The 27,762-nt window shown below is 31.3% G+C and overlaps 2 protein-coding genes across 2 annotated transcripts in view; one reads left to right on the top strand and one right to left on the bottom strand.

Moving 5' to 3' along the window:
- LOC127701311 (phospholipase A2 group XV-like) overlaps window positions 1–26,811 on the top strand; it is a 42,012-nt gene extending 15,201 nt beyond the window's left edge. The window contains exons 4-6 of the mRNA XM_052205196.1: window positions 24,420–24,521; window positions 25,352–25,579; window positions 26,265–26,811. Of these exons, the coding sequence (XP_052061156.1) occupies window positions 24,420–24,521; window positions 25,352–25,579; window positions 26,265–26,779 (845 nt within the window). The 3' untranslated portion in view covers window positions 26,780–26,811. The remainder of the gene's footprint in view (window positions 1–24,419; window positions 24,522–25,351; window positions 25,580–26,264) is intronic.
- The window catches only part of LOC127701324 (mitochondrial ribosome-associated GTPase 2-like), a 560,717-nt gene that overhangs the window by 217,577 nt on the left and 315,378 nt on the right, over window positions 1–27,762 (bottom strand). The gene's annotated exons all lie outside the window — the stretch shown is intronic.

Here is a 27,762-nt window from a genome sequence, read left to right as displayed (position 1 = left end):
ATTTGTTTAACGCATATGTTACTACCAGTCCAATTTGAGCTTGAATTCAGTGATATAGTGTTTTGACAAAAGCTTTATGTGTTTTTCTATGCTAGAAATAGATCATAGAAGGAAATTAAGTCAAGCAGAAGTCAATATAACAAGTTTGGTGCTGTTATAGGTATAGAACCACTAATTCAGGCCCGGTCGGAAAGAACATACAAGAAAGTAGTACATATTTTAAACAAAATAGTTCCTACGCATAGCTGTATCTTTGTCAATAGTGGGAATATTTGGGTAGTGCTAGTATCAAATGAAAGCTTGGGGACTTGGGGTCACTGTAGAACCCTTGTTGAAAGTTTTATTTGAATAATAAAGAAGTATAGGAAATTTTAATAGGAGGGCTCATTTGGCCTGTTGTTCAGATCAGAAGTTCCTGTTTTTGTACTATCAAACTTCCGGGAACCAGTACGCTCTAATATGCAATTAAAGGTATGTTGATTTTTTCAGCACAAGTCAGCATAAGGTACAGTTTTGACATGAAATAACTGCCACTTTATTTGAACTTAAGATAAAGTAGCCATTTATGCTTGAAATTGCAGAATTTAACATAGAAAGCAATGGGGCTATAAATTAGTGGTTTTATACCTATTACTGACAGGCATGTGAAATTCTATTTTTAGAAATCATACCCTTTACAGTGAAAATTGGTCACATTTGTTGTCAGAAATCATGTTACATTATTTTTTTTATGTAACAATTATGTTAGTGTCAAATTACAGCCCTCAAATTGCTACAATAAGGTATTTTAGCCTTTTTTGGTCATTTAGCATGCACACAGTTAAGATTTTACCTGAAATTTAAATTTTTGGATTATCTAACACTGAAACCAATGAAACTTGTATACTATGACTAGTTTATGGTATAAATATTGTTTTTGGTCAAATTATCTAGTGAGTGTTCATGTTTTATTGTGTTTCTTGGTGAATTATTTATTTCAAGGAAAATTGGTGTATACTTATATAGGAATTCCAAAATCTCACTTGAAATGCATTTTATAACCAGTTTAGCAAGTTGTCTAGCTTGGAGATACATAAATTGCTTTGTTGATTCATGTTTATACATGAAAGTATGGTTTTTTTACCTAATCACTCTCCTTTTCCAACATGTAGAAAAAAGGGGGGACAAAATTATCAATTATATTTTATGTTTGGACCACTGTATTTATATTCAAGGAAGAATCTCTGATAAAAATAAGACATATAGGTAAGAACACTGTTATTTGAGTAGATATTAACAAATCAGAACTGGTAAAAATTGAAAAAGTGTCATATCTGTCACTATTAGTATCCATATGTAGTTTTATTTGTTTAACGCATATGTTACTACCAGTCCAATTTGAGCTTGAATTCAGTGATATAGTGTTTTGACAAAAGCTTTATGTGTTTTTCTATGCTAGAAATAGATCATAGAAGGAAATTAAGTCAAGCAGAAGTCAATATAACAAGTTTGGTGCTGTTATAGGTATAGAACCACTAATTCAGGCCCGGTCGGAAAGAACATACAAGAAAGTAGTACATATTTTAAACAAAATAGTTCCTACGCATAGCTGTATCTTTGTCAATAGTGGGAATATTTGGGTAGTGCTAGTATCAAATGAAAGCTTGGGGACTTGGGGTCACTGTAGAACCCTTGTTGAAAGTTTTATTTGAATAATAAAGAAGTATAGGAAATTTTAATAGGAGGGCTCATTTGGCCTGTTGTTCAGATCAGAAGTTCCTGTTTTTGTACTATCAAACTTCCGGGAACCAGTACGCTCTAATATGCAATTAAAGGTATGTTGATTTTTTCAGCACAAGTCAGCATAAGGTACAGTTTTGACATGAAATAACTGCCACTTTATTTGAACTTAAGATAAAGTAGCCATTTATGCTTGAAATTGCAGAATTTAACATAGAAAGCAATGGGGCTATAAATTAGTGGTTTTATACCTATTACTGACAGGCATGTGAAATTCTATTTTTAGAAATCATACCCTTTACAGTGAAAATTGGTCACATTTGTTGTCAGAAATCATGTTACATTATTTTTTTTATGTAACAATTATGTTAGTGTCAAATTACAGCCCTCAAATTGCTACAATAAGGTATTTTAGCCTTTTTTGGTCATTTAGCATGCACACAGTTAAGATTTTACCTGAAATTTAAATTTTTGGATTATCTAACACTGAAACCAATGAAACTTGTATACTATGACTAGTTTATGGTATAAATATTGTTTTTGGTCAAATTATCTAGTGAGTGTTCATGTTTTATTGTGTTTCTTGGTGAATTATTTATTTCAAGGAAAATTGGTGTATACTTATATAGGAATTCCAAAATCTCACTTGAAATGCATTTTATAACCAGTTTAGCAAGTTGTCTAGCTTGGAGATACATAAATTGCTTTGTTGATTCATGTTTATACATGAAAGTATGGTTTTTTTACCTAATCACTCTCCTTTTCCAACATGTAGAAAAAAGGGGGGACAAAATTATCAATTATATTTTATGTTTGGACCACTGTATTTATATTCAAGGAAGAATCTCTGATAAAAATAAGACATATAGGTAAGAACACTGTTATTTGAGTAGATATTAACAAATCAGAACTGGTAAAAATTGAAAAAGTGTCATATCTGTCACTATTAGTATCCATATGTAGTTTTATTTGTTTAACGCATATGTTACTACCAGTCCAATTTGAGCTTGAATTCAGTGATATAGTGTTTTGACAAAAGCTTTATGTGTTTTTCTATGCTAGAAATAGATCATAGAAGGAAATTAAGTCAAGCAGAAGTCAATATAACAAGTTTGGTGCTGTTATAGGTATAGAACCACTAATTCAGGCCCGGTCGGAAAGAACATACAAGAAAGTAGTACATATTTTAAACAAAATAGTTCCTACGCATAGCTGTATCTTTGTCAATAGTGGGAATATTTGGGTAGTGCTAGTATCAAATGAAAGCTTGGGGACTTGGGGTCACTGTAGAACCCTTGTTGAAAGTTTTATTTGAATAATAAAGAAGTATAGGAAATTTTAATAGGAGGGCTCATTTGGCCTGTTGTTCAGATCAGAAGTTCCTGTTTTTGTACTATCAAACTTCCGGGAACCAGTACGCTCTAATATGCAATTAAAGGTATGTTGATTTTTTCAGCACAAGTCAGCATAAGGTACAGTTTTGACATGAAATAACTGCCACTTTATTTGAACTTAAGATAAAGTAGCCATTTATGCTTGAAATTGCAGAATTTAACATAGAAAGCAATGGGGCTATAAATTAGTGGTTTTATACCTATTACTGACAGGCATGTGAAATTCTATTTTTAGAAATCATACCCTTTACAGTGAAAATTGGTCACATTTGTTGTCAGAAATCATGTTACATTATTTTTTTTATGTAACAATTATGTTAGTGTCAAATTACAGCCCTCAAATTGCTACAATAAGGTATTTTAGCCTTTTTTGGTCATTTAGCATGCACACAGTTAAGATTTTACCTGAAATTTAAATTTTTGGATTATCTAACACTGAAACCAATGAAACTTGTATACTATGACTAGTTTATGGTATAAATATTGTTTTTGGTCAAATTATCTAGTGAGTGTTCATGTTTTATTGTGTTTCTTGGTGAATTATTTATTTCAAGGAAAATTGGTGTATACTTATATAGGAATTCCAAAATCTCACTTGAAATGCATTTTATAACCAGTTTAGCAAGTTGTCTAGCTTGGAGATACATAAATTGCTTTGTTGATTCATGTTTATACATGAAAGTATGGTTTTTTTACCTAATCACTCTCCTTTTCCAACATGTAGAAAAAAGGGGGGACAAAATTATCAATTATATTTTATGTTTGGACCACTGTATTTATATTCAAGGAAGAATCTCTGATAAAAATAAGACATATAGGTAAGAACACTGTTATTTGAGTAGATATTAACAAATCAGAACTGGTAAAAATTGAAAAAGTGTCATATCTGTCACTATTAGTATCCATATGTAGTTTTATTTGTTTAACGCATATGTTACTACCAGTCCAATTTGAGCTTGAATTCAGTGATATAGTGTTTTGACAAAAGCTTTATGTGTTTTTCTATGCTAGAAATAGATCATAGAAGGAAATTAAGTCAAGCAGAAGTCAATATAACAAGTTTGGTGCTGTTATAGGTATAGAACCACTAATTCAGGCCCGGTCGGAAAGAACATACAAGAAAGTAGTACATATTTTAAACAAAATAGTTCCTACGCATAGCTGTATCTTTGTCAATAGTGGGAATATTTGGGTAGTGCTAGTATCAAATGAAAGCTTGGGGACTTGGGGTCACTGTAGAACCCTTGTTGAAAGTTTTATTTGAATAATAAAGAAGTATAGGAAATTTTAATAGGAGGGCTCATTTGGCCTGTTGTTCAGATCAGAAGTTCCTGTTTTTGTACTATCAAACTTCCGGGAACCAGTACGCTCTAATATGCAATTAAAGGTATGTTGATTTTTTCAGCACAAGTCAGCATAAGGTACAGTTTTGACATGAAATAACTGCCACTTTATTTGAACTTAAGATAAAGTAGCCATTTATGCTTGAAATTGCAGAATTTAACATAGAAAGCAATGGGGCTATAAATTAGTGGTTTTATACCTATTACTGACAGGCATGTGAAATTCTATTTTTAGAAATCATACCCTTTACAGTGAAAATTGGTCACATTTGTTGTCAGAAATCATGTTACATTATTTTTTTTATGTAACAATTATGTTAGTGTCAAATTACAGCCCTCAAATTGCTACAATAAGGTATTTTAGCCTTTTTTGGTCATTTAGCATGCACACAGTTAAGATTTTACCTGAAATTTAAATTTTTGGATTATCTAACACTGAAACCAATGAAACTTGTATACTATGACTAGTTTATGGTATAAATATTGTTTTTGGTCAAATTATCTAGTGAGTGTTCATGTTTTATTGTGTTTCTTGGTGAATTATTTATTTCAAGGAAAATTGGTGTATACTTATATAGGAATTCCAAAATCTCACTTGAAATGCATTTTATAACCAGTTTAGCAAGTTGTCTAGCTTGGAGATACATAAATTGCTTTGTTGATTCATGTTTATACATGAAAGTATGGTTTTTTTACCTAATCACTCTCCTTTTCCAACATGTAGAAAAAAGGGGGGACAAAATTATCAATTATATTTTATGTTTGGACCACTGTATTTATATTCAAGGAAGAATCTCTGATAAAAATAAGACATATAGGTAAGAACACTGTTATTTGAGTAGATATTAACAAATCAGAACTGGTAAAAATTGAAAAAGTGTCATATCTGTCACTATTAGTATCCATATGTAGTTTTATTTGTTTAACGCATATGTTACTACCAGTCCAATTTGAGCTTGAATTCAGTGATATAGTGTTTTGACAAAAGCTTTATGTGTTTTTCTATGCTAGAAATAGATCATAGAAGGAAATTAAGTCAAGCAGAAGTCAATATAACAAGTTTGGTGCTGTTATAGGTATAGAACCACTAATTCAGGCCCGGTCGGAAAGAACATACAAGAAAGTAGTACATATTTTAAACAAAATAGTTCCTACGCATAGCTGTATCTTTGTCAATAGTGGGAATATTTGGGTAGTGCTAGTATCAAATGAAAGCTTGGGGACTTGGGGTCACTGTAGAACCCTTGTTGAAAGTTTTATTTGAATAATAAAGAAGTATAGGAAATTTTAATAGGAGGGCTCATTTGGCCTGTTGTTCAGATCAGAAGTTCCTGTTTTTGTACTATCAAACTTCCGGGAACCAGTACGCTCTAATATGCAATTAAAGGTATGTTGATTTTTTCAGCACAAGTCAGCATAAGGTACAGTTTTGACATGAAATAACTGCCACTTTATTTGAACTTAAGATAAAGTAGCCATTTATGCTTGAAATTGCAGAATTTAACATAGAAAGCAATGGGGCTATAAATTAGTGGTTTTATACCTATTACTGACAGGCATGTGAAATTCTATTTTTAGAAATCATACCCTTTACAGTGAAAATTGGTCACATTTGTTGTCAGAAATCATGTTACATTATTTTTTTTATGTAACAATTATGTTAGTGTCAAATTACAGCCCTCAAATTGCTACAATAAGGTATTTTAGCCTTTTTTGGTCATTTAGCATGCACACAGTTAAGATTTTACCTGAAATTTAAATTTTTGGATTATCTAACACTGAAACCAATGAAACTTGTATACTATGACTAGTTTATGGTATAAATATTGTTTTTGGTCAAATTATCTAGTGAGTGTTCATGTTTTATTGTGTTTCTTGGTGAATTATTTATTTCAAGGAAAATTGGTGTATACTTATATAGGAATTCCAAAATCTCACTTGAAATGCATTTTATAACCAGTTTAGCAAGTTGTCTAGCTTGGAGATACATAAATTGCTTTGTTGATTCATGTTTATACATGAAAGTATGGTTTTTTTACCTAATCACTCTCCTTTTCCAACATGTAGAAAAAAGGGGGGACAAAATTATCAATTATATTTTATGTTTGGACCACTGTATTTATATTCAAGGAAGAATCTCTGATAAAAATAAGACATATAGGTAAGAACACTGTTATTTGAGTAGATATTAACAAATCAGAACTGGTAAAAATTGAAAAAGTGTCATATCTGTCACTATTAGTATCCATATGTAGTTTTATTTGTTTAACGCATATGTTACTACCAGTCCAATTTGAGCTTGAATTCAGTGATATAGTGTTTTGACAAAAGCTTTATGTGTTTTTCTATGCTAGAAATAGATCATAGAAGGAAATTAAGTCAAGCAGAAGTCAATATAACAAGTTTGGTGCTGTTATAGGTATAGAACCACTAATTCAGGCCCGGTCGGAAAGAACATACAAGAAAGTAGTACATATTTTAAACAAAATAGTTCCTACGCATAGCTGTATCTTTGTCAATAGTGGGAATATTTGGGTAGTGCTAGTATCAAATGAAAGCTTGGGGACTTGGGGTCACTGTAGAACCCTTGTTGAAAGTTTTATTTGAATAATAAAGAAGTATAGGAAATTTTAATAGGAGGGCTCATTTGGCCTGTTGTTCAGATCAGAAGTTCCTGTTTTTGTACTATCAAACTTCCGGGAACCAGTACGCTCTAATATGCAATTAAAGGTATGTTGATTTTTTCAGCACAAGTCAGCATAAGGTACAGTTTTGACATGAAATAACTGCCACTTTATTTGAACTTAAGATAAAGTAGCCATTTATGCTTGAAATTGCAGAATTTAACATAGAAAGCAATGGGGCTATAAATTAGTGGTTTTATACCTATTACTGACAGGCATGTGAAATTCTATTTTTAGAAATCATACCCTTTACAGTGAAAATTGGTCACATTTGTTGTCAGAAATCATGTTACATTATTTTTTTTATGTAACAATTATGTTAGTGTCAAATTACAGCCCTCAAATTGCTACAATAAGGTATTTTAGCCTTTTTTGGTCATTTAGCATGCACACAGTTAAGATTTTACCTGAAATTTAAATTTTTGGATTATCTAACACTGAAACCAATGAAACTTGTATACTATGACTAGTTTATGGTATAAATATTGTTTTTGGTCAAATTATCTAGTGAGTGTTCATGTTTTATTGTGTTTCTTGGTGAATTATTTATTTCAAGGAAAATTGGTGTATACTTATATAGGAATTCCAAAATCTCACTTGAAATGCATTTTATAACCAGTTTAGCAAGTTGTCTAGCTTGGAGATACATAAATTGCTTTGTTGATTCATGTTTATACATGAAAGTATGGTTTTTTTACCTAATCACTCTCCTTTTCCAACATGTAGAAAAAAGGGGGGACAAAATTATCAATTATATTTTATGTTTGGACCACTGTATTTATATTCAAGGAAGAATCTCTGATAAAAATAAGACATATAGGTAAGAACACTGTTATTTGAGTAGATATTAACAAATCAGAACTGGTAAAAATTGAAAAAGTGTCATATCTGTCACTATTAGTATCCATATGTAGTTTTATTTGTTTAACGCATATGTTACTACCAGTCCAATTTGAGCTTGAATTCAGTGATATAGTGTTTTGACAAAAGCTTTATGTGTTTTTCTATGCTAGAAATAGATCATAGAAGGAAATTAAGTCAAGCAGAAGTCAATATAACAAGTTTGGTGCTGTTATAGGTATAGAACCACTAATTCAGGCCCGGTCGGAAAGAACATACAAGAAAGTAGTACATATTTTAAACAAAATAGTTCCTACGCATAGCTGTATCTTTGTCAATAGTGGGAATATTTGGGTAGTGCTAGTATCAAATGAAAGCTTGGGGACTTGGGGTCACTGTAGAACCCTTGTTGAAAGTTTTATTTGAATAATAAAGAAGTATAGGAAATTTTAATAGGAGGGCTCATTTGGCCTGTTGTTCAGATCAGAAGTTCCTGTTTTTGTACTATCAAACTTCCGGGAACCAGTACGCTCTAATATGCAATTAAAGGTATGTTGATTTTTTCAGCACAAGTCAGCATAAGGTACAGTTTTGACATGAAATAACTGCCACTTTATTTGAACTTAAGATAAAGTAGCCATTTATGCTTGAAATTGCAGAATTTAACATAGAAAGCAATGGGGCTATAAATTAGTGGTTTTATACCTATTACTGACAGGCATGTGAAATTCTATTTTTAGAAATCATACCCTTTACAGTGAAAATTGGTCACATTTGTTGTCAGAAATCATGTTACATTATTTTTTTTATGTAACAATTATGTTAGTGTCAAATTACAGCCCTCAAATTGCTACAATAAGGTATTTTAGCCTTTTTTGGTCATTTAGCATGCACACAGTTAAGATTTTACCTGAAATTTAAATTTTTGGATTATCTAACACTGAAACCAATGAAACTTGTATACTATGACTAGTTTATGGTATAAATATTGTTTTTGGTCAAATTATCTAGTGAGTGTTCATGTTTTATTGTGTTTCTTGGTGAATTATTTATTTCAAGGAAAATTGGTGTATACTTATATAGGAATTCCAAAATCTCACTTGAAATGCATTTTATAACCAGTTTAGCAAGTTGTCTAGCTTGGAGATACATAAATTGCTTTGTTGATTCATGTTTATACATGAAAGTATGGTTTTTTTACCTAATCACTCTCCTTTTCCAACATGTAGAAAAAAGGGGGGACAAAATTATCAATTATATTTTATGTTTGGACCACTGTATTTATATTCAAGGAAGAATCTCTGATAAAAATAAGACATATAGGTAAGAACACTGTTATTTGAGTAGATATTAACAAATCAGAACTGGTAAAAATTGAAAAAGTGTCATATCTGTCACTATTAGTATCCATATGTAGTTTTATTTGTTTAACGCATATGTTACTACCAGTCCAATTTGAGCTTGAATTCAGTGATATAGTGTTTTGACAAAAGCTTTATGTGTTTTTCTATGCTAGAAATAGATCATAGAAGGAAATTAAGTCAAGCAGAAGTCAATATAACAAGTTTGGTGCTGTTATAGGTATAGAACCACTAATTCAGGCCCGGTCGGAAAGAACATACAAGAAAGTAGTACATATTTTAAACAAAATAGTTCCTACGCATAGCTGTATCTTTGTCAATAGTGGGAATATTTGGGTAGTGCTAGTATCAAATGAAAGCTTGGGGACTTGGGGTCACTGTAGAACCCTTGTTGAAAGTTTTATTTGAATAATAAAGAAGTATAGGAAATTTTAATAGGAGGGCTCATTTGGCCTGTTGTTCAGATCAGAAGTTCCTGTTTTTGTACTATCAAACTTCCGGGAACCAGTACGCTCTAATATGCAATTAAAGGTATGTTGATTTTTTCAGCACAAGTCAGCATAAGGTACAGTTTTGACATGAAATAACTGCCACTTTATTTGAACTTAAGATAAAGTAGCCATTTATGCTTGAAATTGCAGAATTTAACATAGAAAGCAATGGGGCTATAAATTAGTGGTTTTATACCTATTACTGACAGGCATGTGAAATTCTATTTTTAGAAATCATACCCTTTACAGTGAAAATTGGTCACATTTGTTGTCAGAAATCATGTTACATTATTTTTTTTATGTAACAATTATGTTAGTGTCAAATTACAGCCCTCAAATTGCTACAATAAGGTATTTTAGCCTTTTTTGGTCATTTAGCATGCACACAGTTAAGATTTTACCTGAAATTTAAATTTTTGGATTATCTAACACTGAAACCAATGAAACTTGTATACTATGACTAGTTTATGGTATAAATATTGTTTTTGGTCAAATTATCTAGTGAGTGTTCATGTTTTATTGTGTTTCTTGGTGAATTATTTATTTCAAGGAAAATTGGTGTATACTTATATAGGAATTCCAAAATCTCACTTGAAATGCATTTTATAACCAGTTTAGCAAGTTGTCTAGCTTGGAGATACATAAATTGCTTTGTTGATTCATGTTTATACATGAAAGTATGGTTTTTTTACCTAATCACTCTCCTTTTCCAACATGTAGAAAAAAGGGGGGACAAAATTATCAATTATATTTTATGTTTGGACCACTGTATTTATATTCAAGGAAGAATCTCTGATAAAAATAAGACATATAGGTAAGAACACTGTTATTTGAGTAGATATTAACAAATCAGAACTGGTAAAAATTGAAAAAGTGTCATATCTGTCACTATTAGTATCCATATGTAGTTTTATTTGTTTAACGCATATGTTACTACCAGTCCAATTTGAGCTTGAATTCAGTGATATAGTGTTTTGACAAAAGCTTTATGTGTTTTTCTATGCTAGAAATAGATCATAGAAGGAAATTAAGTCAAGCAGAAGTCAATATAACAAGTTTGGTGCTGTATTACTGACAGGCATGTGAAATTCTATTTTTAGAAATCATACCCTTTACAGTGAAAATTGGTCACATTTGTTGTCAGAAATCATGTTACATTATTTTTTTTATGTAACAATTATGTTAGTGTCAAATTACAGCCCTCAAATTGCTACAATAAGGTATTTTAGCCTTTTTTGGTCATTTAGCATGCACACAGTTAAGATTTTACCTGAAATTTAAATTTTTGGATTATCTAACACTGAAACCAATGAAACTTGTATACTATGACTAGTTTATGGTATAAATATTGTTTTTGGTCAAATTATCTAGTGAGTGTTCATGTTTTATTGTGTTTCTTGGTGAATTATTTATTTCAAGGAAAATTGGTGTATACTTATATAGGAATTCCAAAATCTCACTTGAAATGCATTTTATAACCAGTTTAGCAAGTTGTCTAGCTTGGAGATACATAAATTGCTTTGTTGATTCATGTTTATACATGAAAGTATGGTTTTTTTACCTAATCACTCTCCTTTTCCAACATGTAGAAAAAAGGGGGGACAAAATTATCAATTATATTTTATGTTTGGACCACTGTATTTATATTCAAGGAAGAATCTCTGATAAAAATAAGACATATAGGTAAGAACACTGTTATTTGAGTAGATATTAACAAATCAGAACTGGTAAAAATTGAAAAAGTGTCATATCTGTCACTATTAGTATCCATATGTAGTTTTATTTGTTTAACGCATATGTTACTACCAGTCCAATTTGAGCTTGAATTCAGTGATATAGTGTTTTGACAAAAGCTTTATGTGTTTTTCTATGCTAGAAATAGATCATAGAAGGAAATTAAGTCAAGCAGAAGTCAATATAACAAGTTTGGTGCTGTTATAGGTATAGAACCACTAATTCAGGCCCGGTCGGAAAGAACATACAAGAAAGTAGTACATATTTTAAACAAAATAGTTCCTACGCATAGCTGTATCTTTGTCAATAGTGGGAATATTTGGGTAGTGCTAGTATCAAATGAAAGCTTGGGGACTTGGGGTCACTGTAGAACCCTTGTTGAAAGTTTTATTTGAATAATAAAGAAGTATAGGAAATTTTAATAGGAGGGCTCATTTGGCCTGTTGTTCAGATCAGAAGTTCCTGTTTTTGTACTATCAAACTTCCGGGAACCAGTACGCTCTAATATGCAATTAAAGGTATGTTGATTTTTTCAGCACAAGTCAGCATAAGGTACAGTTTTGACATGAAATAACTGCCACTTTATTTGAACTTAAGATAAAGTAGCCATTTATGCTTGAAATTGCAGAATTTAACATAGAAAGCAATGGGGCTATAAATTAGTGGTTTTATACCTATTACTGACAGGCATGTGAAATTCTATTTTTAGAAATCATACCCTTTACAGTGAAAATTGGTCACATTTGTTGTCAGAAATCATGTTACATTATTTTTTTTATGTAACAATTATGTTAGTGTCAAATTACAGCCCTCAAATTGCTACAATAAGGTATTTTAGCCTTTTTTGGTCATTTAGCATGCACACAGTTAAGATTTTACCTGAAATTTAAATTTTTGGATTATCTAACACTGAAACCAATGAAACTTGTATACTATGACTAGTTTATGGTATAAATATTGTTTTTGGTCAAATTATCTAGTGAGTGTTCATGTTTTATTGTGTTTCTTGGTGAATTATTTATTTCAAGGAAAATTGGTGTATACTTATATAGGAATTCCAAAATCTCACTTGAAATGCATTTTATAACCAGTTTAGCAAGTTGTCTAGCTTGGAGATACATAAATTGCTTTGTTGATTCATGTTTATACATGAAAGTATGGTTTTTTTACCTAATCACTCTCCTTTTCCAACATGTAGAAAAAAGGGGGGACAAAATTATCAATTATATTTTATGTTTGGACCACTGTATTTATATTCAAGGAAGAATCTCTGATAAAAATAAGACATATAGGTAAGAACACTGTTATTTGAGTAGATATTAACAAATCAGAACTGGTAAAAATTGAAAAAGTGTCATATCTGTCACTATTAGTATCCATATGTAGTTTTATTTGTTTAACGCATATGTTACTACCAGTCCAATTTGAGCTTGAATTCAGTGATATAGTGTTTTGACAAAAGCTTTATGTGTTTTTCTATGCTAGAAATAGATCATAGAAGGAAATTAAGTCAAGCAGAAGTCAATATAACAAGTTTGGTGCTGTATTACTGACAGGCATGTGAAATTCTATTTTTAGAAATCATACCCTTTACAGTGAAAATTGGTCACATTTGTTGTCAGAAATCATGTTACATTATTTTTTTTATGTAACAATTATGTTAGTGTCAAATTACAGCCCTCAAATTGCTACAATAAGGTATTTTAGCCTTTTTTGGTCATTTAGCATGCACACAGTTAAGATTTTACCTGAAATTTAAATTTTTGGATTATCTAACACTGAAACCAATGAAACTTGTATACTATGACTAGTTTATGGTATAAATATTGTTTTTGGTCAAATTATCTAGTGAGTGTTCATGTTTTATTGTGTTTCTTGGTGAATTATTTATTTCAAGGAAAATTGGTGTATACTTATATAGGAATTCCAAAATCTCACTTGAAATGCATTTTATAACCAGTTTAGCAAGTTGTCTAGCTTGGAGATACATAAATTGCTTTGTTGATTCATGTTTATACATGAAAGTATGGTTTTTTTACCTAATCACTCTCCTTTTCCAACATGTAGAAAAAAGGGGGGACAAAATTATCAATTATATTTTATGTTTGGACCACTGTATTTATATTCAAGGAAGAATCTCTGATAAAAATAAGACATATAGGTAAGAACACTGTTATTTGAGTAGATATTAACAAATCAGAACTGGTAAAAATTGAAAAAGTGTCATATCTGTCACTATTAGTATCCATATGTAGTTTTATTTGTTTAACGCATATGTTACTACCAGTCCAATTTGAGCTTGAATTCAGTGATATAGTGTTTTGACAAAAGCTTTATGTGTTTTTCTATGCTAGAAATAGATCATAGAAGGAAATTAAGTCAAGCAGAAGTCAATATAACAAGTTTGGTGCTGTTATAGGTATAGAACCACTAATTCAGGCCCGGTCGGAAAGAACATACAAGAAAGTAGTACATATTTTAAACAAAATAGTTCCTACGCATAGCTGTATCTTTGTCAATAGTGGGAATATTTGGGTAGTGCTAGTATCAAATGAAAGCTTGGGGACTTGGGGTCACTGTAGAACCCTTGTTGAAAGTTTTATTTGAATAATAAAGAAGTATAGGAAATTTTAATAGGAGGGCTCATTTGGCCTGTTGTTCAGATCAGAAGTTCCTGTTTTTGTACTATCAAACTTCCGGGAACCAGTACGCTCTAATATGCAATTAAAGGTATGTTGATTTTTTCAGCACAAGTCAGCATAAGGTACAGTTTTGACATGAAATAACTGCCACTTTATTTGAACTTAAGATAAAGTAGCCATTTATGCTTGAAATTGCAGAATTTAACATAGAAAGCAATGGGGCTATAAATTAGTGGTTTTATACCTATTACTGACAGGCATGTGAAATTCTATTTTTAGAAATCATACCCTTTACAGTAAAAATTGGTCACATTTGTTGTCAGAAATCATGTTACATTATTTTTTTTATGTAACAATTATGTTAGTGTCAAATTACAGCCCTCAAATTGCTACAATAAGGTATTTTAGCCTTTTTTGGTCATTTAGCATGCACACAGTTAAGATTTTACCTGAAATTTAAATTTTTGGATTATCTAACACTGAAACCAATGAAACTTGTATACTATGACTAGTTTATGGTATAAATATTGTTTTTGGTCAAATTATCTAGTGAGTGTTCATGTTTTATTGTGTTTCTTGGTGAATTATTTATTTCAAGGAAAATTGGTGTATACTTATATAGGAATTCCAAAATCTCACTTGAAATGCATTTTATAACCAGTTTAGCAAGTTGTCTAGCTTGGAGATACATAAATTGCTTTGTTGATTCATGTTTATACATGAAAGTATGGTTTTTTTACCTAATCACTCTCCTTTTCCAACATGTAGAAAAAAGGGGGGACAAAATTATCAATTATATTTTATGTTTGGACCACTGTATTTATATTCAAGGAAGAATCTCTGATAAAAATAAGACATATAGGTAAGAACACTGTTATTTGAGTAGATATTAACAAATCAGAACTGGTAAAAATTGAAAAAGTGTCATATCTGTCACTATTAGTATCCATATGTAGTTTTATTTGTTTAACGCATATGTTACTACCAGTCCAATTTGAGCTTGAATTCAGTGATATAGTGTTTTGACAAAAGCTTTATGTGTTTTTCTATGCTAGAAATAGATCATAGAAGGAAATTAAGTCAAGCAGAAGTCAATATAACAAGTTTGGTGCTGTTATAGGTATAGAACCACTAATTCAGGCCCGGTCGGAAAGAACATACAAGAAAGTAGTACATATTTTAAACAAAATAGTTCCTACGCATAGCTGTATCTTTGTCAATAGTGGGAATATTTGGGTAGTGCTAGTATCAAATGAAAGCTTGGGGACTTGGGGTCACTGTAGAACCCTTGTTGAAAGTTTTATTTGAATAATAAAGAAGTATAGGAAATTTTAATAGGAGGGCTCATTTGGCCTGTTGTTCAGATCAGAAGTTCCTGTTTTTGTACTATCAAACTTCCGGGAACCAGTACGCTCTAATATGCAATTAAAGGTATGTTGATTTTTTCAGCACAAGTCAGCATAAGGTACAGTTTTGACATGAAATAACTGCCACTTTATTTGAACTTAAGATAAAGTAGCCATTTATGCTTGAAATTGCAGAATTTAACATAGAAAGCAATGGGGCTATAAATTAGTGGTTTTATACCTATTACTGACAGGCATGTGAAATTCTATTTTTAGAAATCATACCCTTTACAGTGAAAATTGGTCACATTTGTTGTCAGAAATCATGTTACATTATTTTTTTTATGTAACAATTATGTTAGTGTCAAATTACAGCCCTCAAATTGCTACAATAAGGTATTTTAGCCTTTTTTGGTCATTTAGCATGCACACAGTTAAGATTTTACCTGAAATTTAAATTTTTGGATTATCTAACACTGAAACCAATGAAACTTGTATACTATGACTAGTTTATGGTATAAATATTGTTTTTGGTCAAATTATCTAGTGAGTGTTCATGTTTTATTGTGTTTCTTGGTGAATTATTTATTTCAAGGAAAATTGGTGTATACTTATATAGGAATTCCAAAATCTCACTTGAAATGCATTTTATAACCAGTTTAGCAAGTTGTCTAGCTTGGAGATACATAAATTGCTTTGTTGATTCATGTTTATACATGAAAGTATGGTTTTTTTACCTAATCACTCTCCTTTTCCAACATGTAGAAAAAAGGGGGGACAAAATTATCAATTATATTTTATGTTTGGACCACTGTATTTATATTCAAGGAAGAATCTCTGATAAAAATAAGACATATAGGTAAGAACACTGTTATTTGAGTAGATATTAACAAATCAGAACTGGTAAAAATTGAAAAAGTGTCATATCTGTCACTATTAGTATCCATATGTAGTTTTATTTGTTTAACGCATATGTTACTACCAGTCCAATTTGAGCTTGAATTCAGTGATATAGTGTTTTGACAAAAGCTTTATGTGTTTTTCTATGCTAGAAATAGATCATAGAAGGAAATTAAGTCAAGCAGAAGTCAATATAACAAGTTTGGTGCTGTTATAGGTATAGAACCACTAATTCAGGCCCGGTCGGAAAGAACATACAAGAAAGTAGTACATATTTTAAACAAAATAGTTCCTACGCATAGCTGTATCTTTGTCAATAGTGGGAATATTTGGGTAGTGCTAGTATCAAATGAAAGCTTGGGGACTTGGGGTCACTGTAGAACCCTTGTTGAAAGTTTTATTTGAATAATAAAGAAGTATAGGAAATTTTAATAGGAGGGCTCATTTGGCCTGTTGTTCAGATCAGAAGTTCCTGTTTTTGTACTATCAAACTTCCGGGAACCAGTACGCTCTAATATGCAATTAAAGGTATGTTGATTTTTTCAGCACAAGTCAGCATAAGGTACAGTTTTGACATGAAATAACTGCCACTTTATTTGAACTTAAGATAAAGTAGCCATTTATGCTTGAAATTGCAGAATTTAACATAGAAAGCAATGGGGCTATAAATTAGTGGTTTTATACCTATTACTGACAGGCATGTGAAATTCTATTTTTAGAAATCATACCCTTTACAGTGAAAATTGGTCACATTTGTTGTCAGAAATCATGTTACATTATTTTTTTTATGTAACAATTATGTTAGTGTCAAATTACAGCCCTCAAATTGCTACAATAAGGTATTTTAGCCTTTTTTGGTCATTTAGCATGCACACAGTTAAGATTTTACCTGAAATTTAAATTTTTGGATTATCTAACACTGAAACCAATGAAACTTGTATACTATGACTAGTTTATGGTATAAATATTGTTTTTGGTCAAATTATCTAGTGAGTGTTCATGTTTTATTGTGTTTCTTGGTGAATTATTTATTTCAAGGAAAATTGGTGTATACTTATATAGGAATTCCAAAATCTCACTTGAAATGCATTTTATAACCAGTTTAGCAAGTTGTCTAGCTTGGAGATACATAAATTGCTTTGTTGATTCATGTTTATACATGAAAGTATGGTTTTTTTACCTAATCACTCTCCTTTTCCAACATGTAGAAAAAAGGGGGGACAAAATTATCAATTATATTTTATGTTTGGACCACTGTATTTATATTCAAGGAAGAATCTCTGATAAAAATAAGACATATAGGTAAGAACACTGTTATTTGAGTAGATATTAACAAATCAGAACTGGTAAAAATTGAAAAAGTGTCATATCTGTCACTATTAGTATCCATATGTAGTTTTATTTGTTTAACGCATATGTTACTACCAGTCCAATTTGAGCTTGAATTCAGTGATATAGTGTTTTGACAAAAGCTTTATGTGTTTTTCTATGCTAGAAATAGATCATAGAAGGAAATTAAGTCAAGCAGAAGTCAATATAACAAGTTTGGTGCTGTTATAGGTATAGAACCACTAATTCAGGCCCGGTCGGAAAGAACATACAAGAAAGTAGTACATATTTTAAACAAAATAGTTCCTACGCATAGCTGTATCTTTGTCAATAGTGGGAATATTTGGGTAGTGCTAGTATCAAATGAAAGCTTGGGGACTTGGGGTCACTGTAGAACCCTTGTTGAAAGTTTTATTTGAATAATAAAGAAGTATAGGAAATTTTAATAGGAGGGCTCATTTGGCCTGTTGTTCAGATCAGAAGTTCCTGTTTTTGTACTATCAAACTTCCGGGAACCAGTACGCTCTAATATGCAATTAAAGGTATGTTGATTTTTTCAGCACAAGTCAGCATAAGGTACAGTTTTGACATGAAATAACTGCCACTTTATTTGAACTTAAGATAAAGTAGCCATTTATGCTTGAAATTGCAGAATTTAACATAGAAAGCAATGGGGCTATAAATTAGTGGTTTTATACCTATTACTGACAGGCATGTGAAATTCTATTTTTAGAAATCATACCCTTTACAGTGAAAATTGGTCACATTTGTTGTCAGAAATCATGTTACATTATTTTTTTTATGTAACAATTATGTTAGTGTCAAATTACAGCCCTCAAATTGCTACAATAAGGTATTTTAGCCTTTTTTGGTCATTTAGCATGCACACAGTTAAGATTTTACCTGAAATTTAAATTTTTGGATTATCTAACACTGAAACCAATGAAACTTGTATACTATGACTAGTTTATGGTATAAATATTGTTTTTGGTCAAATTATCTAGTGAGTGTTCATGTTTTATTGTGTTTCTTGGTGAATTATTTATTTCAAGGAAAATTGGTGTATACTTATATAGGAATTCCAAAATCTCACTTGAAATGCATTTTATAACCAGTTTAGCAAGTTGTCTAGCTTGGAGATACATAAATTGCTTTGTTGATTCATGTTTATACATGAAAGTATGGTTTTTTTACCTAATCACTCTCCTTTTCCAACATGTAGAAAAAAGGGGGGACAAAATTATCAATTATATTTTATGTTTGGACCACTGTATTTATATTCAAGGAAGAATCTCTGATAAAAATAAGACATATAGGTAAGAACACTGTTATTTGAGTAGATATTAACAAATCAGAACTGGTAAAAATTGAAAAAGTGTCATATCTGTCACTATTAGTATCCATATGTAGTTTTATTTGTTTAACGCATATGTTACTACCAGTCCAATTTGAGCTTGAATTCAGTGATATAGTGTTTTGACAAAAGCTTTATGTGTTTTTCTATGCTAGAAATAGATCATAGAAGGAAATTAAGTCAAGCAGAAGTCAATATAACAAGTTTGGTGCTGTTATAGGTATAGAACCACTAATTCAGGCCCGGTCGGAAAGAACATACAAGAAAGTAGTACATATTTTAAACAAAATAGTTCCTACGCATAGCTGTATCTTTGTCAATAGTGGGAATATTTGGGTAGTGCTAGTATCAAATGAAAGCTTGGGGACTTGGGGTCACTGTAGAACCCTTGTTGAAAGTTTTATTTGAATAATAAAGAAGTATAGGAAATTTTAATAGGAGGGCTCATTTGGCCTGTTGTTCAGATCAGAAGTTCCTGTTTTTGTACTATCAAACTTCCGGGAACCAGTACGCTCTAATATGCAATTAAAGGTATGTTGATTTTTTCAGCACAAGTCAGCATAAGGTACAGTTTTGACATGAAATAACTGCCACTTTATTTGAACTTAAGATAAAGTAGCCATTTATGCTTGAAATTGCAGAATTTAACATAGAAAGCAATGGGGCTATAAATTAGTGGTTTTATACCTATTACTGACAGGCATGTGAAATTCTATTTTTAGAAATCATACCCTTTACAGTGAAAATTGGTCACATTTGTTGTCAGAAATCATGTTACATTATTTTTTTTATGTAACAATTATGTTAGTGTCAAATTACAGCCCTCAAATTGCTACAATAAGGTATTTTAGCCTTTTTTGGTCATTTAGCATGCACACAGTTAAGATTTTACCTGAAATTTAAATTTTTGGATTATCTAACACTGAAACCAATGAAACTTGTATACTATGACTAGTTTATGGTATAAATATTGTTTTTGGTCAAATTATCTAGTGAGTGTTCATGTTTTATTGTGTTTCTTGGTGAATTATTTATTTCAAGGAAAATTGGTGTATACTTATATAGGAATTCCAAAATCTCACTTGAAATGCATTTTATAACCAGTTTAGCAAGTTGTCTAGCTTGGAGATACATAAATTGCTTTGTTGATTCATGTTTATACATGAAAGTATGGTTTTTTTACCTAATCACTCTCCTTTTCCAACATGTAGAAAAAAGGGGGGACAAAATTATCAATTATATTTTATGTTTGGACCACTGTATTTATATTCAAGGAAGAATCTCTGATAAAAATAAGACATATAGGTAAGAACACTGTTATTTGAGTAGATATTAACAAATCAGAACTGGTAAAAATTGAAAAAGTGTCATATCTGTCACTATTAGTATCCATATGTAGTTTTATTTGTTTAACGCATATGTTACTACCAGTCCAATTTGAGCTTGAATTCAGTGATATAGTGTTTTGACAAAAGCTTTATGTGTTTTTCTATGCTAGAAATAGATCATAGAAGGAAATTAAGTCAAGCAGAAGTCAATATAACAAGTTTGGTGCTGTTATAGGTATAGAACCACTAATTCAGGCCCGGTCGGAAAGAACATACAAGAAAGTAGTACATATTTTAAACAAAATAGTTCCTACGCATAGCTGTATCTTTGTCAATAGTGGGAATATTTGGGTAGTGCTAGTATCAAATGAAAGCTTGGGGACTTGGGGTCACTGTAGAACCCTTGTTGAAAGTTTTATTTGAATAATAAAGAAGTATAGGAAATTTTAATAGGAGGGCTCATTTGGCCTGTTGTTCAGATCAGAAGTTCCTGTTTTTGTACTATCAAACTTCCGGGAACCAGTACGCTCTAATATGCAATTAAAGGTATGTTGATTTTTTCAGCACAAGTCAGCATAAGGTACAGTTTTGACATGAAATAACTGCCACTTTATTTGAACTTAAGATAAAGTAGCCATTTATGCTTGAAATTGCAGAATTTAACATAGAAAGCAATGGGGCTATAAATTAGTGGTTTTATACCTATTACTGACAGGCATGTGAAATTCTATTTTTAGAAATCATACCCTTTACAGTGAAAATTGGTCACATTTGTTGTCAGAAATCATGTTACATTATTTTTTTTATGTAACAATTATGTTAGTGTCAAATTACAGCCCTCAAATTGCTACAATAAGGTATTTTAGCCTTTTTTGGTCATTTAGCATGCACACAGTTAAGATTTTACCTGAAATTTAAATTTTTGGATTATCTAACACTGAAACCAATGAAACTTGTATACTATGACTAGTTTATGGTATAAATATTGTTTTTGGTCAAATTATCTAGTGAGTGTTCATGTTTTATTGTGTTTCTTGGTGAATTATTTATTTCAAGGAAAATTGGTGTATACTTATATAGGAATTCCAAAATCTCACTTGAAATGCATTTTATAACCAGTTTAGCAAGTTGTCTAGCTTGGAGATACATAAATTGCTTTGTTGATTCATGTTTATACATGAAAGTATGGTTTTTTTACCTAATCACTCTCCTTTTCCAACATGTAGAAAAAAGGGGGGACAAAATTATCAATTATATTTTATGTTTGGACCACTGTATTTATATTCAAGGAAGAATCTCTGATAAAAATAAGACATATAGGTAAGAACACTGTTATTTGAGTAGATATTAACAAATCAGAACTGGTAAAAATTGAAAAAGTGTCATATCTGTCACTATTAGTATCCATATGTAGTTTTATTTGTTTAACGCATATGTTACTACCAGTCCAATTTGAGCTTGAATTCAGTGATATAGTGTTTTGACAAAAGCTTTATGTGTTTTTCTATGCTAGAAATAGATCATAGAAGGAAATTAAGTCAAGCAGAAGTCAATATAACAAGTTTGGTGCTGTTATAGGTATAGAACCACTAATTCAGGCCCGGTCGGAAAGAACATACAAGAAAGTAGTACATATTTTAAACAAAATAGTTCCTACGCATAGCTGTATCTTTGTCAATAGTGGGAATATTTGGGTAGTGCTAGTATCAAATGAAAGCTTGGGGACTTGGGGTCACTGTAGAACCCTTGTTGAAAGTTTTATTTGAATAATAAAGAAGTATAGGAAATTTTAATAGGAGGGCTCATTTGGCCTGTTGTTCAGATCAGAAGTTCCTGTTTTTGTACTATCAAACTTCCGGGAACCAGTACGCTCTAATATGCAATTAAAGGTATGTTGATTTTTTCAGCACAAGTCAGCATAAGGTACAGTTTTGACATGAAATAACTGCCACTTTATTTGAACTTAAGATAAAGTAGCCATTTATGCTTGAAATTGCAGAATTTAACATAGAAAGCAATGGGGCTATAAATTAGTGGTTTTATACCTATTACTGACAGGCATGTGAAATTCTATTTTTAGAAATCATACCCTTTACAGTGAAAATTGGTCACATTTGTTGTCAGAAATCATGTTACATTATTTTTTTTATGTAACAATTATGTTAGTGTCAAATTACAGCCCTCAAATTGCTACAATAAGGTATTTTAGCCTTTTTTGGTCATTTAGCATGCACACAGTTAAGATTTTACCTGAAATTTAAATTTTTGGATTATCTAACACTGAAACCAATGAAACTTGTATACTATGACTAGTTTATGGTATAAATATTGTTTTTGGTCAAATTATCTAGTGAGTGTTCATGTTTTATTGTGTTTCTTGGTGAATTATTTATTTCAAGGAAAATTGGTGTATACTTATATAGGAATTCCAAAATCTCACTTGAAATGCATTTTATAACCAGTTTAGCAAGTTGTCTAGCTTGGAGATACATAAATTGCTTTGTTGATTCATGTTTATACATGAAAGTATGGTTTTTTTACCTAATCACTCTCCTTTTCCAACATGTAGAAAAAAGGGGGGACAAAATTATCAATTATATTTTATGTTTGGACCACTGTATTTATATTCAAGGAAGAATCTCTGATAAAAATAAGACATATAGGTAAGAACACTGTTATTTGAGTAGATATTAACAAATCAGAACTGGTAAAAATTGAAAAAGTGTCATATCTGTCACTATTAGTATCCATATGTAGTTTTATTTGTTTAACGCATATGTTACTACCAGTCCAATTTGAGCTTGAATTCAGTGATATAGTGTTTTGACAAAAGCTTTATGTGTTTTTCTATGCTAGAAATAGATCATAGAAGGAAATTAAGTCAAGCAGAAGTCAATATAACAAGTTTGGTGCTGTTATAGGTATAGAACCACTAATTCAGGCCCGGTCGGAAAGAACATACAAGAAAGTAGTACATATTTTAAACAAAATAGTTCCTACGCATAGCTGTATCTTTGTCAATAGTGGGAATATTTGGGTAGTGCTAGTATCAAATGAAAGCTTGGGGACTTGGGGTCACTGTAGAACCCTTGTTGAAAGTTTTATTTGAATAATAAAGAAGTATAGGAAATTTTAATAGGAGGGCTCATTTGGCCTGTTGTTCAGATCAGAAGTTCCTGTTTTTGTACTATCAAACTTCCGGGAACCAGTACGCTCTAATATGCAATTAAAGGTATGTTGATTTTTTCAGCACAAGTCAGCATAAGGTACAGTTTTGACATGAAATAACTGCCACTTTATTTGAACTTAAGATAAAGTAGCCATTTATGCTTGAAATTGCAGAATTTAACATAGAAAGCAATGGGGCTATAAATTAGTGGTTTTATACCTATTAGAGTGTTGTTTTAATATCAAAACCATCGATTTGAGGCCAAAAAAGGACTTCATTATTTGCAAAATTGATTTCGAAAACAATGTTTCTCCCAAAATCAAAAAAGAAATTTAAACTGAAAATAATGAAACATAAATATGGTCTGATTAAAATTTTCAACTCCTTCGCAGATATTTTAATACCTAATTTTCATCTTCAAAATTCATCATTTTCCAGAAAATAAATTTGACCGCTCTGTTCAATAACACGGTATTATCTGACTTTCCGACCTAATCAGATTTTTTTTAAATGATTTGCAAATGAAAATTTGTCATTAAATAATATAACAGTTTTTCCTGTTTATTTTATTTTATGACAAATTCGAGTTTAAACTTGTGTATCGTTGCTTTTGTTGTATACTTTTGCGAGTTACACTTTTCAACCTTTTAAAAGATTTTCGACCAGTTGAAACTTTAGAAACATTAGGAATTGTCAAAGCTAATGATGCATTTAAGTAAATGCTTTTAGTTATGCTCAAACTTATGGAGTGATGTAAGTAATTAGAACTGAGTTTCATTTTGCAGTAGTTGGTTACTATGCAATGATAGTGCATAACATGGTTAAATGGGGTTACGTACGAAATAAAACTGTACGTGGGGCTCCATATGACTTCAGAAAAGCACCAAGTAAGTACTCAAACTAAAGAAAGATAGATTATGAAATAAGAAATAAGAAATAAAATAAACAGTGTATCATTTTGTCTAAAACGGTATTGAATTCGGTAAAAATTCAGTTGTTAAGTTGTGTCACAGCGAGAATCATATGTACATGTATTTAATCATACCAAGTGTAAGAGGACGACCATTTGATTTTTTGGGGGAGGAGAATTGTTTTGGCTTTTGTATACGTTCATTTCCTACATGTTGTTTTGTAGACTGTTCATTTCAATCCTGTCTTGGGGAAGGCTATTTTTTTTCAGTTCATACCAGGTCAGAACATTCATTTCCACAATCCTCCTCCCCTCCCGTAGAATATCAAATGGTCGTCCTCTAATGAATGCCATAATCGTCCGATTATCAGGCCAAAAGGGTGGGAATACAAAAACACAACGTACGTAAAATGTTTGGGAGCCTAGAAACTGAAAAGTGGTAAACATTGAAAATTACTGCTCTTACATTTTGTACATCTTCATTTTTACCTGATCAACGAGATCATTTAAAACCTAACGAAAACAGTCTTTGAAAGAGTCGTACAATGTTTTTGTGGCTTGGTAAATTTTTCTCAGGATCAGCACGTAAGATGAAATAAAAAAATTTGAACCCATGATGTATAATTTTGAAATAATATGAAATGTAATTGAAAATGATATGTTTAAATGGAACACACATACACAATTGTATTTATTTCCTGATTGTCTGACAAAAAAGTTCAATATCCGTATTGTAAAGGAAATATTATGACGAAGTTACCTTTCAACTTTTTTTTATGCATAACGTATTCTTAACTATATTTTCAGATGAAATGAGTGGTTATTATTTACAACTTACAAAGCTGATAGAAGAAACATACACCATAAATAACAACAGTAAAGTTGTGCTTTTAGGTCACAGTTTAGGTAACCTTGTGATACTCTATTTTCTTAACAAGAAACCCCAGGAATGGAAGGACAAATTCATTGGATCTTTCGTCACTTTAGCTGCGCCATGGGGAGGTAGTGTCAAAACTGTGAAGATGCAGGCTTCTGGTATATGATACTTTTATTAATGACCTTATTCATGTTTCTTGCAAATGATACATACCCTTAAGGCTGTTATGCAAATGAAAAACAAATCGTTTGATTTAAACAAAATGGGCAACAGTTCTGTTGTTGATATTCAAACAAACCGAAAACAAATCGATGTTGACACGATTAGTATCTGGAAGGCGTAAATGCTTGAACATTCGATTACTGATACTTTGAGTTTTACCTCCAAAAAGTAGTTCATATGTATACAATTTGATCAAGTATTACACTAACATACTCGTTTTGGTACGGACCAGGAAAAAAAATTAAAAATCTACCACCATTATCAAAAAATTCAAAACTACCAATCTAAGTGCACATTTTTGACGAGTATCTTAGTTTAAACAATATCTTATTTTTTCAAAATTTCATAAAAGACAGATATACAACAGCAATATACAGATTCGGAAACAGGAAAAAAGGTATATAAATCGTCTCCCTTGGCGAGCTCTTGATGCCATCCTTGAAGAAGAGCTATCTTCCTTTATCGGAAATAGTTCAGACATTTGGGTTTTAAAAACACACACACACATATAGAAGAGTTTATAATAAATCTTATTTATTTCCCTCTGATTAGACATTATCTTTTGAGAAATATTTTTTTCACGGACAATAAACATTAAAATGGTTCTCTTTTCTTTATTAGGTGACGATATGAATATTGCGACAGTAAAGGCTCTAAGGGCTCGTTCAGTTCAACGGTCAATGCCAAGTTCTGCTTTTCTTCTGCCATCAGATCAGTTTTGGAATAAAACTGAAGTTCTGATTCAGGCACCGACAAGAAATTACACAGTGGGTGATTATAAACAGTTTTTCACAGATATAAATTTTCCTGATGGATATCTGATGAGAAAAGACACCGAGAACTTAGTGAATCCCATGAAGCCTCCAAATGTCGAGGTTCACTGCTTGTACAGCTATGGGTTACCAACTGCCAAAACTTTGGTATACACAAAAGATGAGTGGCCAGACAAACAACCAAAGCCAATAAATGAAGATGGCGACCATACAGTTTCTTTGCGAAGTTTAGAGGGTTGCCTACGTTGGAAAACACTTCAGAAACAGCCTATTTATTTGAAACGCTTTCATGGAATTAAACATCTAGATATGCTGAAAGAGGATGTAGTGATAGACTACATCAAAAGCATTTTGGTCAAATAGTTTATATTTAGAATAAAAACTGTTAACACAGAGATATGTCTCGCTTATTTGTTATTTTGATAATGCACATGTTGAAATTGAAATAACATGTAAGTTATGCAAATATTCAAAGTCAATAAACCATGACTGAAAGTACAGGGCTAAACAATCTCCATGGAAATCAGATGTGCCAATGCTAATACAACTGCATACCAAATACCATTGACTTTTCGTAAGTCGTTCCCTTTAAACAAACCTAAACACAAACATTAACTTGTAAACTATGTAAAAGTTTCAAAGTCAATGAACCATAATGAGGGTTTGGGGTTATATAATCTCCATGGAAATGAAACTTGCAAATGCCAATACATTTGCATACCAAATATCATTGACTTAACATTAGTGATTCATCTTAAACTGACCTAATCACAAACTAAAACATGTAAACTAGCAAAAGTTTCAAAGTCATTAGACTCTGACTGAGGGGTAAGGACCAAATATTCTCCATGGAAATGAGATATGCCAATGCTTATACAACTGCATACTAAATATCATTGACCTAACACTAGTAGTTTCCCAATAAACTGACCTAATCACAAAACTAATACATGTAAACTAAACAAAGTTTCAAAGTCAATAGACCATGACTAAGGGGGAGGGGCCAAATAATCTCCATGGTAATGAGATGTGCCGATGCTAATACAACTGCATACCAAATATCATTGACCTACCACTAGTGGTTCACCATAAACTAGATCTAATCACAAACTAATACATTGTTGACGCCGCCGCCGATGTCGGAAACAGCATACCTATGTCTCGCTTTTTGACTCCGTTAAGGCGAGACAAAAATACAAAATATGAGAACCTCATTCAATTTACTGTAAAAAGTCTTAAGCATTATATATATATCTTAGGGCTATTGCATGAAAAAATGTACATTTGGATAAATTTGGCAAAATTTAATTTGAAGCATGGCTCAAAAAGATGTCAGGAATATGACA

This window comes from Mytilus californianus, unplaced genomic scaffold (assembly GCF_021869535.1).
Source record: "Mytilus californianus isolate M0D057914Y unplaced genomic scaffold, xbMytCali1.0.p SCAF_5, whole genome shotgun sequence".
In the NCBI taxonomy this organism is placed as follows: domain Eukaryota; kingdom Metazoa; phylum Mollusca; class Bivalvia; order Mytilida; family Mytilidae; genus Mytilus; species Mytilus californianus.
Note: the sequence above shows the minus strand (reverse complement) of the source record. Positions and strands in the feature narration are given on the sequence as shown.